General features: G+C 38.6%; 1 protein-coding gene across 1 annotated transcript; it reads left to right on the top strand.

Moving 5' to 3' along the window:
- The first annotated feature begins 3263 nt into the window (after positions 1-3263).
- pcmtd1 (protein-L-isoaspartate (D-aspartate) O-methyltransferase domain containing 1) lies at positions 3264-16011 on the top strand. The gene is made up of 6 exons (XM_029525522.1): positions 3264-3467; positions 10502-10965; positions 11351-11453; positions 11794-11965; positions 13683-13806; positions 14189-16011. The coding sequence occupies exons 2-6, from the start codon at positions 10659-10661 to the stop codon at positions 14560-14562; spliced, it is 1080 nt and encodes a 359-aa protein (XP_029381382.1). The 5' UTR covers positions 3264-3467; positions 10502-10658; the 3' UTR covers positions 14563-16011.
- Positions 16012-18663: the final 2652 nt, after the last annotated feature.

Below are 18663 nucleotides of genomic sequence, written 5' to 3'. Positions count from 1 at the left end.
TAGTGTGCCACAAGAAGAGTGCAACAAAAAGAATCCACTTTGTCAAGATGTCTTTCTTTTTTTAAATATAGATATTAAACTGCCTTCTGTGCACACACTTTGGAGTGTGCATATAGTATGTGCCTAAATGTATATGAATCCATAAAAATATACGAGTACTATGTTTTGTGGTAGGACAGTATTATGTGGATGGTGTCTAATTTATTATACAGTACAATTATTTTCATAGGAGGAAATGTTCCTGATGACTGTTTGAATACCATTGTCTCAGTAGCTGTAATCTCAGAGTCAGGTTTTGAAGTATCATGACTGAGATCTAAAAGTCTGGTGTTTATTTTCACTTTTGCTAGCATGGAGAAGGGAAAGACGAAGGATGGAAGTTCAAAAAATAAAACAAAACATCTACTTCTGTTTCATCTTAAAGTGCTTACAAGCCTTAACATTTCAACCAGTCTGACAGTTTCAATATTCTTGTAATGCTTGGGGCAGATTTGAATAGTAGCTATTTCAAAACTGAACGGACTACCACTACAACTCGCATTTCCATTTAAATCATTAATGCAAAATAAAAAAAAAATATATAAAAAAAAAGAACAGGAAAAAAAAAAGAAATGAAAACATAGACAAATGATAGTTGTTGGCTAATCAGTTGTTTGTTTGCATCGATTGCACTTTTGTATTTTGATTATTTTGTATTTTTAATTCCACCATACTGCCCAAAAAGAGAGAAATGGGATACTGTCTTATAACCAAACTATACATATCTCAAATTAACATGAGGCTAATCCTACAGAAAAACAAATAAATCAAATAATGGTAATTCATTTGAGCAATACATTTTTCACTACTGCAAAAAGAAGTCAAAGACATGTAGCTGAGGACATTGCGAAGAAACAAATAACAGCAAAAGAGCCAAATTACAGAGAAAAATAAGACCCTATTTTCTCCAAATACTCGATATGTTTTAAAGAATTTTAATCTTTTACAAATTGAATCGCATTCTTTAAACCTAACAATCCTTTATTTATAATTTCTTCTATTTAATTCCTATACCACACATCGTTTGCTCAGGAAGTTTTGTGAATAATATTTATTTTTTCCCTGTTAGTATTTGATGTTTTGTAATGTGAAATGCTTTTTTGTGGACTGATATTAGTATGATATGAAATTGTATTGTATTTCTTTTCTTTTACATTAAAATGTAATGCTTTTTTTTCAGTTGAAGTAGTTTGTAAATTGAAACTTCCTATTACTTTTACTATTTCATAATAAACAGATATGCGCTGTGTTGTACAGTTTGTGTATGGTAGAAATAAACTTTTCAAACGGTTGTGTGGTTTCTCAAAGCTCAAGTCAAATGTGAACCGAGTTACCTCAGAAGTCAAAAGTACCAGCTTTCTTAAGCATCAGCATCACCTAGCGGTGAATGTTGTACATTACAAGTGGAGCAGAGACGGTCAGAAGTTGAAATGAAAAGGTGCTGCACAGTTGCTGCATGCCATTAAAAGAATCCCCCATAATGGTTTGAAATATATTTAAATATACAAAACGTATTGGTCTTTTTAGTGTCGCAACTGTTTTCGAACCTGTTAGTTGTTTTCAGTTGATTTGGTCTACAGAATGTCAAAAAGGTGAAACATGCCAATCACAGTCTCTTCAAGTGCAAAATGATGTTTCATTGGTCCGACTCATTTATCCATCCATCCGTTATACCAGAGGATTACAAGAGCCTACACAGCTGACAGAAGGTGAGGGTGAGGTAGCACCCCAATCAGGTTAGCAGTCAGTCACAGGAAGTTACAGGCAATTCAGCGTCACCTTTAACCAAAGGAGGGATTTAGAGTGTGGGAGAAACGCAGAGTACCCAGACGGTAACCCACACAAGGAAGACAGGCCGCTCTGGACAGGGATTCAAACCCAGACCCTTGTTGCTATGAGGCAACAGTCCACTGCAATACTGCGCTGTCCAGTCAACAACAAGTTTACTTCTGAATAAGATGAACAGAAGTTATTTTATTTAAGGTTTTATAACACAGATAACACAAAAATCAACAAATTTAAAGCATTCAAAGGGGGATTATCCTCAGAGTGAATACAGTTGAACTCTCCTCTGACTTTATTTGTCATTCATCCAACACGAAGTGGGGAATAAGAGCACTTATATGCATAGACACAAAGAAACAGGGGCAAGTAATGATCCAAAGTAACGATGCATTGTTCAGAATATGAGGCTGAAGCTTTTTTCCTGTCATGCTACAGGTAACTTCCACCTCCTGTAAGGTAGGCTTGACTTGCTGGGTGCGTAGAATGTGAGAAGGTAACAAATATATACTCTAGACACACACACACAAAGACAACTGGGTTGTGAGCTCAGCTAACTCTGCTGAAGTTAACCGTCTGTCTCAAACAGACATCAAGGAAACAACAGAACAAGCAAGTGTGACCAGAGGATCTTGTTTCCAAGTAATAAAACAGCGTCACCTGAGGACTCAGGCCATGTCCTTGGTCTTCACTGGTATTATGACCTGAGGAGAAGTTCTACACTATTGGTTTTCATGGCTGTCATAGTTTTAGATTCACTATTTTTATGTGACTATTTTCACAAACAAAAGGCATAATTGCCATATAACATAAAACACAACGATCTCAGTATTTCTTGAGAGTAATTGACTCTTGTTACTAAAACTTAACAATTCAATAACATAATCTAAAAGTGGCAGGTTACAAAGTGAGAGACGCTTCCAAGTATCATCCAGATTTGATATTCTTTTGTTAGAGACAATGGCAATTAAAATGACTGACACTACAGTCACAGCCACATTAGATCTTTGTTTACTTGTTACACTCTGTGAAGCCTACTAGATTAATTCAAGATGCAACAAAAGAAGGCATTGTTAGATCTTTAAACTTTTAAATGAACTTCATTAGTCAACGTTTGTTCTCTCTAATGGTGGGATTTTCTCTGTATATGACCTATTTTGGCTCTAAAACTCCTATGCCTAACATACCTATGCAGAAACGCTGGTTTGACTTTTGCTGCCAGTCAAATGGAGTAAAAAAAAAAGTGCAATTTGAAATGTACTGGAAGAGGAAGCAGCCAAAAAAAATTAAAACAACGGAGGACCAGTATTTAACAGTTTTGTATATTGTCATTGTTTGGAAATCTTCCAATAATTCTCCAGATGAATCCAGATCTGATGGATAGATAGACGTGTGAAGCAACAGTGCTTCCCTCTATCGACAACATTACAAACCCACGTGACCTGTGTTTACATCTCAGCTGCTGCTTTTTTCACCCACTTCGACTCGGCGGCTCGTCCAGGACTCTTCGCCTTTCTCGGACCGATCAGCCGGAGGTCTGTGCCGGACCGGGTCCTCAGACAGTCCGGGTCTCAGAGGGACCGTCACCGGCCGCCGCAGTGCACAGCGCGTTCGCAACGAGGAGCGACTAAATGCGACACGGCGCCGTGAGTATCCGCTCATTTCCTCTCAGCTCGCTGCAGTTTGTTTGTGTTTGTGTTTGTGTGTGTGTGAGAGAGAGTGTGAGTGTGAGAGAGAGAGTCAGACAGAGTTGGACGGGGTTGCATGGTTGTGTGGTTGTTGTTATTGTTGCTGTTATGTGTGAGTCTGCTGAACTCCACAGCGCCAGCTTACCTAACGCGCTTTGTCTGTTTTGGTGATGGCGCACTCAGGCCCGCTGAAGCTAACATTAGCCAGTTAACTTTAGCCTCAGCTCGTCCGAGCCGTTAGCCTCCATTTCAGCTAGCATGTCACCACGCATTTTTAAAATCTGCACTTTCTTTTATTTTGATGCTGAAGTCGGAAGAAGCGTATCTTAGCTCCCCCCCCCCTCTCTCGTTTGTTTTGCTGGATTTGTCCTCGGTTGTTTCCTTATAAAAACCCTGCAGGCTCATTTTCAGCTCGTTGATGACAAACCGGTTTGGATGGCCGCAGCTGCAGATTGAGGCTAATCACACTGCAGAGCTGAGCAGCTAAACTGCGTCGGGTTGAGAACAAAAGCTGGATGGACACACAACCTCTATCTCCCTCTGTGTGTGTGTGTGTGTGTTTGTGTGCGCCGTCATTGTGCAGCGGGGGCTTGATTGGCCGTGTGTTTCTCACAGATGTGGACGGACAGGATTAGGCAGCAGCCATGATTTTTAACGCCTGACAACATGTCCGTGAAGACGCCGTTGTTTTGCTCCGTCGTCACACGCAGAGCGGAGAAAGTGTCCGGCTCTCTGATTGGCTGACAGACCGCCGTCTGTGTGGCAACTGCAGCACGTGACCAGCTCGGGAGCTGATTGGCTCCGCCGGGTGTCAATCACCTCGGACCGTCTGCGGCCACCTATCTGAATATGGATTAGAAGCAGAAACTTCAACTTTATTTCACCTGACAGTGAAAGTTTCTGATGTTTTTTTTCCATTATATGTATCAGTTTAACCTGATTTTGGATATTTACAACTCAAATATTTACTTTGAATCGGTGAACATCACCTGTTAATTGCTGGACCTGAAGCTAGAAACACAGTTTTTAGTGAGTGTTAATTAAAGTAATTATCAACATTAATCAAGGCAAAAGAAGACTTTTGAAGCAGATTTTTCACGACTTGATCTGACCTATAGAAGTTCCGATTCACAGCTATGAGATTAATGAAATAACTTGTGTTTTGACACACATAATAAATGAACCGACTGGTGGATTTAAAGCCACAGCATGTCATTTTCTTTTGTTGAGACATGTTTTTCAGCATATTTAACATTCAGAGTTGCTGTCAAGTTTCACTGCAAGCCAGACTTCTTGAACAGCCTTGCAGCACTGTCAGGTTTCCAAGATGGTGTTTTGTTTTTTTTTTCATAAAAAAGCACAAAATATTAGCATTAATTAAACTTGGAGCAAACACATTTCGCAGGATTTATTTTTCATTATTTAACTGTCAAACGGTGTCCAATTAATTTTCTGTAGATCAACAAATTCATAAACCCAGTCCAGTGCCTCTGTGACACTGTGCTGACAACAATACTGTGTGCTGACTTGCTGTAATCCTGCCATTCTCATTACTGATCAGAAAACAACAGTAGATGTGTGTAGAATGTCCTCTGTCAGAAAGTGAACTGACCTGAGTCTCACTTCGTGTAAACAGTCAACGGTAAGACATTAACAGTTTGAAGTTTATCTCTGTGCCACAAAACTGTTTGAGTTGTTTGCCTTCGTTGTGATGCAGTGACAGACAGACAGGGAAGTCAGGGAGGTAGAGAGGGGATGACATGCAGCACATGGCTGCTGCTCAACACTGATGGTCACATATGCATCAATGAAGAGTGATGCACATATACTTTTAATTAAGTCTGAAGGCACCATAAGGTCATTACAACAAGCTTGAGGATGGAGTCGGATAGACAGCCTTTTTACAGTCTAAATCTGGAGGATTGAGCCCCTGCTGTGGATTAAAATGTTCAAAGGGTGGCTGTTCTCACAATGTTGTCTGAGGAAGATGGTAAAACAGAGTTCATTATGGAAAGTGTCTCAGTGAAACCTTTATCTTCTTTAATTGTGGAAATGAAAACTAACATATGATGTAATGCTTCCACTAATACTGCCCAAAACTTAATAACTGGAATGGCAAAATATTTTATGAATGAAATCAATCACATGACAACATGCAGATTATTAAAATATCATATCAAATCATCATCATAGCAAATGCCTGGAATGATGAAGTACAATTTTAAATACAGTTTGTCTCACCCTCTTGTGTGTTCATGTCAGAACACACACACTGCTGTTGAATGAGAAGACAATATATTGCTGTATGGATGTATGGATTACTTCTAAAGTTTTAATGCATTAAAGTGTGAAAACGGCTTCAGGTCATAAGGGTTAAAACAATGAAAAGCCATCCTCCCTTGGGCAGCATTAAGTTTCTATAGTGGCAAAAAATATGTTCCAAGAGATTGTAAAACGTTTTCCTTGGAGAGGTCAAGAGGTCAATGAAATGTACAGGGCGGCTTCTGTGGGGAGCACGGGTAACTGCAGTGTTTCATATAAACAGATATGTTTACATATATGTTTAAATTTCATCACGAATATGATACTACAGGAAAAGGATACATCAGTAACCAATCATCAAATTTATTAGCCCATTAGCACCTGACTGACTGACCAACACTGGAATACCTCGAGCCAAGCCATTATTGTGGTCATAAATTAGCATGGGCTTCACAAAGGTAAAATTTGTTATGGGATGGCTATGTCCAACTGTATTACTGCATACAGGTGTTTTATAATTTTCATTTTAGTCGCTCTGGAGAGGAATTCATATCAGTTCCATTTAGTCCCAGTCTATATACAGACAAATATTCTGGCATATGTGACTTAAATAGCATTTTCCTTTCAGGTCGCATGAGCACTTGTATGAAATATGCATTTGTAGAACACATTCTATTTGGGCTTAGGAGCAGTAATATTTTTTAACTTTTTTCATATTAATAATGCATTGGCTTCATAGACAAAATTGTAGCAGAAATTATTTCCCATTCAGCCAGATCTAATTAATTAAACCTTTTCAAGCGTTAGGTATGCTTTCCTCTTTTATCTAGTGTCTCAGGCACATTTACAGAAAGAAAAAAAAGAAAACATAGCAGCTTGAATAGCACAGGATTTTTTGCTTTTGTAAAGAAACGTTTATGCCAGAGTGAAACAATGGAAATTCAGTTAATAAAATGAAATTTTGTGTTTAAAAGTTTATTAGATGCCAAAACATGGCTCATTGGTTTGTTGTCTCCACAGATTTTGAACTGTAAAAAGTTATCACTGCAGCATCTGTGTTATTTGTTGTCCAAACATCTTGTCAGCAGTAAAACCAGATTAATTTTTACTGCAGCCCAACACAGCGTCGTTTTGGACAGACTTACTCATCAATTTAATGTGAAGAGCTATGTTCTTCCATGCAGAGTGAATGTCATTAGATGTGGACTAATCCTTCATCATGTTCACTTTTCTTTTTTGCTGAAGTGAAAATGTAACAAAAAAGTCCCATGCCAGCCTCCATAACTGTAAATTAACAATAAGGCTTTATGGGTGCAAGTTAGTATTGATAGATGATTCAAATTACTAATCATAATTACACACAGCAGCCACTTTCATACACACATGTACAATCTAACACAAATTAATCACTCTGATTATTTTTCCCCATCATATGCAAATAATTTGTAATTTTGTGTTGCTTTTGTTTTTTTTGCTAGGTGTGTTAGCAAAGTAGTCTTTCAGCTGCCAGAGCTGCATTTTGTGATGCACTTAAAATGCTGGTAGCTGTGAAGATGATCAGTTTACCTCGCACTGTCTGTTTATCAGCGGCGTGTACGTGTCGGATGTGCTGCCTAGACAGGCCTCAGTAGTTTAGTTACGCCACTAGAGCTGATTTTCTGCGGACAGAGGATCTGTTACATGTTGAAGTCATCCCGCCTTGCTCAGTGAGGTTTCTGTGAACTGTTCCTGTCGTCTTACTGGGAGTTGAAATGGCATCAATGTGCTCTCTTTACATCCCAGAGGTCAACACAAGACTTCTTGTGTGTCCCGTTTAGAAAGAAGAATTTAAAATTAGCTTGACCGTAGCATCACTGTGGTCTGTCTTGATTTTTCTGGGATAAATAACGAGCTGTTTCAAGGTTTGGTTATCATTGGTAAGGCTTTACAGCAGTTCCTTAAAGCAAATTGCCTATAGCATACCTCCCCTGAGGCATTTTTCATGATTTCCTTTCAACTGCAGGCAACTGAAAGGGATATGCATTACAAAGAAGACAAGGGAAAAAACTGGAATAAAAAGGCACTGCTTTACAATCAGTGATGGTGAGCGAATCAATGACTCTTTGCCTGCAAGAAAGAGCCGATGGAAAATTACCTTAGCAGGCCTCCCCCTACAAAGTCACCTCCGAATTTCATCTTTATTAGCTGAGTCAGATTTGGAGATGCTGAGAAGGCAAAAAGGGAATTCAAGACTTGTCTCCGTCAGCTCCAGTACACCCAATCTTTGGCAGAGTGGGATATTTTTCGTTATCAAATTATTGATAAAATGCTTAATCGCCTCTTAATTTTTTACAATGTGATACTATGAAGGAGTATTACATAGTAAAGCAAGTAGCTCAATATTGATCAGCAAAGTAACTTTCAAAAGTATTTTAGCAAGAGCAAACATATGTATAGCAGTACTTTTCAAACTTTTTGGCTCCTGACTTAAAAATGAGATAGTGTCTTCTTTATATACATATTGTTTATATATGTTTATGTATATATGTAAGTGATGGATTTGCATTTATAGTTATATACTTAGAGGTATGTGGTAGGCAGACTTGTTAAACTCCACTTTCACAGTGATTTGAAAGGCTGTTGAGAAGAAACGATGCAGAGACAACTGAACGGAACAGAAGTTTGGGCAACTGCGTCAGGAAACAATGATATAATATTTCCAGCTAACACACTCACAAATCTGATTCGTGCATTGACAGGAAAGCTTCATCAGACTGTGATTATAATGGGTTTAATGTTCTGCGGGAGGAGTCCCTCACATCAGAAACTCATTATATCTGTGAGGAGGGAGTAAATATCAGAGGCACTTCTTAGTAAGATTCTGTGGCAATCGGAAAGTAGAATCAACATCCTTCTAAATGCTGTCAACAAAATGTGAACATTATGACGTTAATGACTGCAGGATTGATTGTGTCGGTGTGAATTTTAACCAGCTGTACCTAATACTGTGAGGCAACACAAATTTGGTCAGGTATAGTCGCTCATTATGGTGGTGATGTTAATTTGTGAATGCTGGTTGACCTTTGAAGATGTTGGTCATTTTGTTTTTGCTCAGCCCATTAACAGTTTCTCAACAGAATTTCCCAAATTGTTGCCATGTCTCATTAAACTGAATCCATAGTGCAAGTAAAATTCTGTGCTCCACAACAGAGGATTTTATCCACCCCACCCCTGATGTCAGCTCTAAATTACATAACACCACCTTTACCCTCTGGACATATCAGCTTCCACTGACGTATTATGTCACTTGAGCAGACAATGGGAGCCTTATATGCCTTTCACCATGTTTTGCTTGTTTCTGCAAGTGTCTGAGAAAGTCACTAATAACATATCAGGGCTGTATTGTTATTATAAATATAAAAAAAAAACCTCTACTAGATCATGTGAGAAAATAGTTTGAAATAGTCCATCACAGTTTTTTGGGGCTCAGGATGACTTTTAATATGTTTTCTCCAGTTAACAATGTAAAAACTGACAAAAACATTCAATCACTGTATCACAAAAATGGGAAAACCAGCAAATATTTACATTTGACAAGCTTCAAGCAGTGAATGTTTGGCATTTCCTGTTAGTAAAGAACATAATCACTTGAAACTATTAATAATTTAGCACAGCTGGTCTGAAGACATTCTGATAGAAAAGGCTTTGAAAGGATGCACCAAATAGCACCCCCTGCAGATATCAAGAAAAAGCTGCGTGAGCTGTAATAAGTTGATGTGTAAACATGGCTTTCTTGTATATTTTTTACACATTTGTAACTCAGTATGCAGTAAAATGATTTGTTGTTTGCACAGTTTCTTTGTAAAACTTTTATGCAGATGTTTTGAGACATCAGAATGACATTATCAGTTGTCTTATCAGAGCCATATGTAGTGCAGTGCGTATGTGACTTCCATCACGTTTTTACATTTCTCAACGTGCCCTGGACACACGTAAAAACTCATATTCAACTATTCCAATGTAATTCCGTCTTCTGCCCAAATAAAATAATATTTGTATGCTTGGGGAAATGCAGGCCAATATATCAGTGCATGGAAACATCAATTTTGGGAAATGGACATATCCCTCTGCTGTCGACAGGAGCCTATAGTGCACTGTGTCTACAGCATCGCTTTATGGTGTCACAAAGCTTCTGAAAACAGAAAATAAATGTTGAGTGGCAACCATTTATTATACAAGACATTTTCACTGTATGGTGTATACGTGACATACAGACACAGAATGTTTGCTTCTTGCATGGTCTCTAATTCCATATAGTCGCTGCTATAAAGAAGGCGTATAACAATGCAGTACATCTTGTCTGCTGGCACACAATTCATGCAGGAAATTATGAGATGTGACTGTGGTGTGCTATGGTCGCCAAAATGTGTGAGAATTTTGAGCGACGTGTGTGCTCCCTTGAGGTGCACGTGAAGGCAACAGTCTACCCAATGCCCTTCGTAACTTTAATTTAAAGTAAAAATGTCTCATTGTTCACATTTGCATAAATGCAGCTGAATTACTTCCTTGGCATATTGCAAATGCATCTCGGCCGTAGCATAACACGTCTGTTTCTCTCACATCTGTTTACTTTTTGACAAAAGACAACCTCACTTGAGAGAATATTGGTGTATCTATCATCAGCATCTTAATTCTGCTCTGTATTCCGTATTAGGTGTATCACCAGAACATATTCATATCATTTTTCTCAGGTCTCTGCTGCCTGGACATGTGTATTGCCTGAACTGACGCTTGGGGAGTCACAGAGCTGAGATCCTTCAGTGAGCCATTAATCTTCATGCCACTGTGAGGAAGAATCAGTCATCCTGAGTACGACTTCACCCCTTGTGCTTCTCTTCTCATTTTGCCATGGGAGGAGCTGTGAGTGCAGGAGAGGATAATGATGACCTCATTGATAATCTGAAAGAAGCTCAGTATATTCGCACAGAAAAAGTTGAGCAGGCCTTTCGGGCCATAGACCGCGGTGACTACTATCTGGACGGCTACCGGGACAGTGCCTACAAAGACTTGGCATGGAAACATGGCAACATACATTTGTCTGCTCCATGTATATACTCTGAGGTGATGGAGGCCCTCAAACTGCAGCCAGGACTTTCTTTCCTCAACCTGGGCAGTGGAACCGGCTACCTGAGCACAATGGTTGGCCTTATCATTGGTAAGCATGGTGTACGCTTTTTCCACCCTTTTTTTTTTTTTTTTTTTTTTTTCCCCACGTGGGATAAGCTCAGGTGTTCTGTATGATTTAGATAAAACATTTCCCTGGTGATAGTATGTGACTGCAAAACCATTTATTCTCTCACTAAATAATTTTCTCAAATAATGTTATCAAGACGCCAAGATATAATGAGAGTTGCCCATCACAAAGTTACCGTCTACATTTGCTGTCACTTATTTTATCTGATAAGTTTCCAAAGGCCAAAAATGTTCAGTCTGCTATCATTTTAAACATACAAAAGCTTCTGAAATCAGATAATGTTTTGCATAATGTTTTTAGTATGAAAATGCCCATGTCCAAACATTTATTTTTTTCTTTTTCAAAGGGCCATTTGGGGTGAACCATGGAGTTGAGTTCCATAAAGATGTGGTTGAATATGCCAGAGAGAAACTGGATGATTTCATTAAGAATAGCGACAGCTTTGATAAGTGAGTACACTCTTATTTTTCCTCGTTTTGCACAGATTGAGAATACACGTCCTGAAACTATTACTGCTTATTATGTGCTGATTAGCCAAAGCCTCAAGCAGGAAAATAAGTAACTGTACTTCCTAAAATGACAAGATTTTTCTTGCAAGAACTTTTTGCAGCTTTTTAGCTCAACACCTTGTCTTTTGAATGAAATGCTTTTGAATGTCTAAAATACTTCTTTTCTTTTTGCATAATTCTGTCACAGCTTACGAATGTGATGCTCAGCCAAAAAGAAAGAACTATGTATTTTCCGTGGTTGTTTATTATATTCGCTGTGTTTGTTATTATGTTTTCACAGATTTGAATTCTGTGAACCCATCTTTGTGGTGGGGAATTGCCTTGAAATCTCAACAGACAGTCATCAATATGACCGCATTTACTGCGGCGCTGGGGTGCAGAAGGACCATGAAAATTACATGAAAGTGCTGCTCAAAATTGGAGGCATTCTGGTGATGCCTATAGAGGATCAGGTAACTGCCAAGCCACCACAATGACACAGAATAAACACATGCTGATTGCTGCTCAAAATGCTTGCACACGAGGGAAAACAAGGTTTAAAAAAAATAAATATATAAAATCTTTGACCAGCAAGACTGATTATGCAACTTTCACATGCATTATTGAGGCCCAACTGGCCATGAATTTGAGCAGCTGTGTAAGCAGCACAGACAGGGCTCTATAAGTACATCATTTATTTAAAATGCTGAATTTATGGTGGATAGTAGATGTAGATGGACTGTGGGCCATGTAAGAGGGCAGTCAAGATATTTTGGGATGTAGGTGGACCCTGTTCCATTAAGGATGTTAAAGACCTTGATGTTGGGACATTTCAATGGAAAACAGGCTGAACCCAAGCTAAGCCTGTCTGAGAGCCCTCCACATCTCTTGAGTTCTTCGGACTCACCCTCAATACCAACGGTTTTCAGACCTCACTCCTGGTTGAAATGCTCAACTAAATCAGCCTGATGTCTAATTTCATCCTTGCTTCACGCTGCAATCATTTTCTGCTTTTCTCTCTACCGAGCAAATTCAAATTCAAATTCACCCGACGCATCTTTCCACAAGGACATACTGTTATCTGTCATTCTTCTGTCCTGTTTCCTTCTCTGAAGAAAGTTTGGCCAGCACAGAAACTTACTCACTGGTAGAGGATCCCTGCTAAGACCAACTGACTCATCCCCATCTATCTCTATACACCGATGATTCCTCTGTTTGGGGGTTTCTACAACAGTAGATGGTTTATGAAAGAATATTTCCTCATCTTCTCCTTGAAATCAATCCCATAATAGTTGCTGCAGTCCTGTTGGGCCATGAGTGGCTCCACAAGTCCCTCCTCATATACTCAAATTTTCTTGCAGTAGTAGACATAATCAACATAGGACCCTCCTCATCCATCATGTCGTTACCCGATTCAGTTTTCACCAGCACTTAAATAACAGACTCTCCTTCTCCAGCATTTCTCCCACTCTTCAGCGCCATCATGTCAAAACATTTAATACAAATGTATTTTCATTTTTGTCCCTTATAATTAGAGTTGCATGTGAGTTTTTCTGATCTTGTCTGTCTCGGCTTAAGTTTGTGTGTCTCTGTTTTGTTTTTTTGTTGTTGTTGTTTGTTTAGTTTGTTTTTTATTCCTTCTGCTAAACTCATGTTTTATCCCATTATCTGATCTATCTGTCTGTTTAAACATTGTCATTTTTACTCATTGACACATTTTCAATGAAGCTTTCAATGAACATGAATACATTTCTATCTCTTGTCATACAAAGCCAGCATAACAACAAACTCATTGGTTGATATGCTTATTTGATGTGGCAGCATAGATGCAAATGTAAAGGAGGCAGCATGTTTTATATTTCTCTGGTATGTGCATAGATCAGCCAAACATTATGAATCTGGAGCAGCATATTTATGTATGTGACTGTTATTTAGTAGGCAAAAACTGTGTTTGAGTAATTGCTTCTGTGTGTTTGTTTATTGGTGACAACTGCAGAGAATCAAAATGCACCTCAGGTGTCAAATTCAGAAAAACATAAAAGATGCAGTGACAGCTGGTTAAGGTGTGTGTGTGTGTGTGTGTGTGTGTGTGTGTGTGTCAGAGGAGCTCAGCCACTCTTCCCTGAGGTTTTGCACCATTTCATATTTTATAAGTGTTCACTGTTGAGTTTAAGTTGTCTCTTCATGCAGCTGACCCAGATAACCAGGACTGGTCAGTGCACATGGGAGAGCAAAAACATCTTGGCGGTGTCCTTTGCCCCCTTGGTCCAGCAAAACAGAGCCGATGGAGAGAAGCCTGATGCTGTCCAGCTGCGTAAGTTACTCATCCTCAGCAAAAGTAAAAAAAAAAAAAAAAAAGAACCCCCTCTCTGACCCACTGTGCTTTATTTTGCCTGAAGTGAATTAAATCGTAAAGCAGGCAATCTTTTAAAGTTCCACAGTCCATTCAAAGTGATGTGATGAGATGATTCCGAGACAATATCTGCTCTGACATATGAAGCCTGCCCTGCAGCTGCTTCATAGAGCCAGTTATTTTCTTCCCTTGATATACCGAGACACTTTTCTCTCTGACAGCCTCACTTGTTTATGCTGACCTAGTTGAGGGGATGGTGCTGTGGGATGGATTATTCTTTCTTTCTTTTGTGTGTGTGTGGCACATTGACCTGAAGCACTGTGTCATGTCTGTTTGTCCTTAGCCCCAGTGACTGTCCGCAGCCTTCAGGACCTGTCTCGGATCTACATACGACGCACTCTCAGAAACTTGGCCAACGAGGACAGTCAGGGGAAGGGGATGGTGCAAAGAGTCCCCCAGAAGCGCAAACGCAGGCGCTGTCGTCGGCGGCGAATCAACACCTACGTTTTTGTAGGCAACCAGCTGATTCCCCAAATGGTGGAGAGCGAGGAGGAGGAGCAGCCTGAAGAAGAACACAAGGAAGTGGAGGAGGAGGAAGAAAGAGACATTGGTGACATTGAAATTCTCAAACAAGTGAACATACTGAGAGACCAAATAATGGCTTTGCCGCTGCCTGAGTCACTGAAAGCATATTTGCTGTATTACAGAGAGAAATGACTGATTCCCTTGATACCCATTTGTCATGGGTGCAGCTCCTGCTGAAATGCTTTTCTTCACCCTTTTCAGTAAAAATGTAGCATTATGTCCATAAAATATTGATGGCGAAACTGTAACGGAGACAAACGTCATAGATAATATTGGATAATAATGTTATGATTGTCATGACTTGTTGGTTCTTTTGATTTGTTGATTTCTATATCCAAAAAAAACAAAACAAAAAAAAACCACAATGTAAAAAGTATTCTAAATGGAAATAGTTTCAGAAACCCATTTTGAGATTCAGATTTTATCATGTGTCATTTCTGCCAAAATGGGGGCAGATTTAAAATTGTATAAAGAATTGTTACTATATTTGTTAAAAAAAAAAACAATCATGCTAAGATGAGACTTCTATTGCACCTTTTTTAGAAGCTTTAACGCCGTCTCAGTGTCTGGCTGAAAAGAGTAGAAGACACTGAGAGGAAAATAAGGCCACATTGTCCCATTATGAACTTAAAAAGTAAGATGCTCTTACATAATCATGACTGGGTCATTACTCTCCTGGATATTTGGTTTTCGGTCAACCTGTTTTTATCTTCCTATGACAACAGAGCAGCGAGAGCCCTGGTTGATTTCTAACTTTTTCTATAGGGCACCTTTAATATACCTTTTTCACAGGGTGTTCACATACAAAGTTGTGTTTTCTCACTTTGCATACAAAATGTTGAAATCCTACTTGACATAAGGCGTCGGTCCTGTCCCCGTGGTTTCCTTGACATATTAGTTTTAATGATCATATCAAAGGCATAAAAAAAAATTAAAAAAAAAATCATAAAACTGAGACCGGCTGTTAAAAAGATGGCTCATGTTACTTTTTTTTTTTTTTTTTTTATAGGGGACTGGTAATGGGGAGATGCTAGTGATTACATGCATGAATTTACTCTGCTTGTCTAACTTTGCTTCACTGGAGGAGGAAAAAAAAAACCGATTCAGAGGTGATAATCAGTTAGATTGCCTTCAGAAAACGGTCAAATTATGTTTATATTATGCTCTTTTATTTTTGTTTTTGTTTTTTTTAATCAACAACAATGCAAAATCAGCATCTCGCTGGGGATTTCGAAGCCTTTTCTATTCTGGACTGTGACATTGTCCGCAAAGCACCTTAATCTGCAGTCCTCAAGAAGAGAAAAAAGGGTGCCATTTTTGTGGCTTAATTTGTACTAAACTGGACTGAACTTGCTGTAAATGTAAATCCCATTTCACTTTCCAACTTCCCGGATAGTGATGGCTTTTAAGTGCCAACATCCCCCACCACATTAGGACTCCTGTGAGTTTTCTCACACAGTAAATTGAGCCCAAACTATTTCTATTTCTATAAAAACATTCCACAGTGGAAAAAAAAAACAAAAAAATAAAAAATAAGAAAGAAAACAGCACATCGTTGATAGATGTCACACTTTTTCTTAATGTTATCACAGACTTGGAAATTTCCTTCATCTTACTTTGAATGCATAATTTAGTATTCCAAAAACTGAGTTGAATGTTGTTAATATTAATTCTATTCAATATAAAAGTGATATATATGTATTGTTATGATTCTGCATACAGTTTTATTTGCATTTGGTTTGTTGTAGCGCCCTCTTGCTGTACTGTATCTTGACACTGGGAACTTTGTAGATCACGACTTCACTGCTGTCTGTTGAATAGATGAAATATATTAGTGCTATAGGTCTTCATTTTGTTCTGGTGTATTGAAAAAATATTTTGTTTGAAAACGGGCTGATTATTCTATAACAGTTTTATGTGCGTTACATACATTTTCAGTAAGGGTTGTTTTAATTTTTTCTTTATTTCTTTTTTAAATTCATCAGCAAGCTTTTCAAGTAAGCAATAATGGAATAATTTCTCATCTTATAATTACCAATAAAAGCATAGTCCAATTTGCTTAGTGTCCATTAAAGTTCACAAAACCAATTACAGGCATGCAAACTGTTTATATACCGTTATCTAAAATGTAATTGCTAATTAGAGAGCACATTAAGAGTTGAAAGCAGGGGACCTACAACCTCGACTCTCAGGTCATGCCTTGCACCAAAGTTAATGGGACTGCTGTGACTCCATTTAATTCGACTGCAGAAATAGCACCCGGTCACCAAGTCATAACCAGTTCTCCGCTCCTATGTTTGTTGAGAGCCAAAACAGATCTGTTAATGACTTTTTTTTTTTTTTTTTTTTTTGTAAATCAGGCCTAGGTTGATTTCTCATTAGTATGCGCAGTTTATTTTGAAAATGTGATGTTTCTCCGTAAATGTTTGGCACAAAAATAAAGGTCACAACCACATCATGCCTCTTCTGATCATTGTAACTGCTCTTCAGCTGTCCAATGTGGTCAAGGAGTCAGATGAGTCATGAATCATGACAGACATGGTAAAAAAAAAAAAATCTGCTACTTTGAGCTCACATATCAGAGCAGAGAGAGGAATTACAGGATTAAGGTGCCGGGTTGGATTTAAACTTGGGGATGCTACATGAATATACTCATCAGCTCATTTTTATTTACCCTTCCTGGGTCGATTTGGACAGATTTTTGGATGCCGCATTGTTCCAGCAGATCCATGACTCGATTTAGAGTCAGACACATTCTGAGAAAAATTTCTAAAGAAACTTCAATTAGCCCCTCAGCCGTGTGCAGTATTAACATGCACAGGTGACAACAAGACAAGATTATATCTGCAGTAAAATCCAAGGACGTACGTGTTATAAATCTATAACATCCTTTTAACATTCTGTTAACATACTGTGTTCCCTTTCAGTTTTCTGTAAAGAAGTTGTAAGTTTCTTCAAATGATTTTATTCCATAGTTCGTACCCACTAGGTATCTTATAGAGTGGATTAGGCTTCCTTGTATTAATATAAAAATATATATATATTTCCCTGCTTGAACATGAGACTCTTTCAGACATGTGACTGAATTTAAAAGGATACTTTCTACTTAAGAGACTTAGTATTGCATTTCCATAATCTCAGGGGCCTGATAAAAGGCAGATAAAAGAAGAAACAGCACAGGCTGAGATATGCTGGCTCTCAGTCTGTAGGATGGGTCCAACTCCAGAAACTCAGGACGCTGTAATTCCCAGTAAAGCAGCTCACCAACATCTTTCAAGAGCATTTTTGAAAACATTCCCTGATAAATGTTTTAAGCCTGGGCCACGATAACCCCCATGGTATCTTCAGGGCTATTTTTCTGACCGCAGGCTAAATGGCATCCTTTTTTCATAAGAAAGGAATACATACACATTTTTTATGGATATCGTTGAAACAGATAGGCCTTATTGGCACTCCCTCTTGCCAAGAGTAACTGAAGATGCGTATCTGCTTATATTGTCCGAGCTTAGCTTAGCTCAAAGTTGTCTAAGCTTAGTTTATCTTAGAGCGAAGAGCTTGGATCAATGTCGACACATATGATGTGTTAATTGGAGAGATTTGGAGGTGCTGGCAGGCAGATTGTGTTTCCTTTGAACAGAGCCCAGCCAGCTGCTGGGTGTAGCACCATATTTAATTGACTGATATGAGAGTAGTTTTAGCTTTAAATGTAAGTCATATGCAAAACCCGTGTAGTATCACATATGCAAAGCCATTTTTCCACATTGGGTAAGTAAACTTTACTTTTCCACGCTGGTGTTAAAATTTTTCACAACATCTTAGAATATGAATTAAGGGTCCATCGTGAATGCCCAGAAAAATAAACCCAAGGACAAGTGAGCCATGTTATAAAAGGTCTCATTTATTAATTTATCACATAGTATATTTGTTAATAAAACATCTGCAAAAAATAAAATAAACCTCACTCTCGAGATCCTGTGTTATAAGGGTATATGCGACCAAGATCATTTTAAAGCACTAAAGCATCCCTCAGACTTTCCTTGCATAGACTGCACCGCTATGAGTTTCCCTTGACGCTCGCATCAGTTAGGCAGGCCCACACCGTATGAAGCACTTTACTGACCCCATTTCATTTGCGATCCTCTAGAGTTTACTGAGCAGCGGGCCTCTTGTGTTTTGGATTCAACTTTTTTTAAATGGAGGGTAAGAGCATGACTAATTGCAATAATTGACCCG

Source organism: Echeneis naucrates, chromosome 17, assembly GCF_900963305.1.
Source record: "Echeneis naucrates chromosome 17, fEcheNa1.1, whole genome shotgun sequence".
In the NCBI taxonomy this organism is placed as follows: domain Eukaryota; kingdom Metazoa; phylum Chordata; class Actinopteri; order Carangiformes; family Echeneidae; genus Echeneis; species Echeneis naucrates.
The sequence above is the reverse complement of the archived record's forward strand: the minus strand, read 5'-3'. Positions and strand labels throughout refer to the sequence as shown.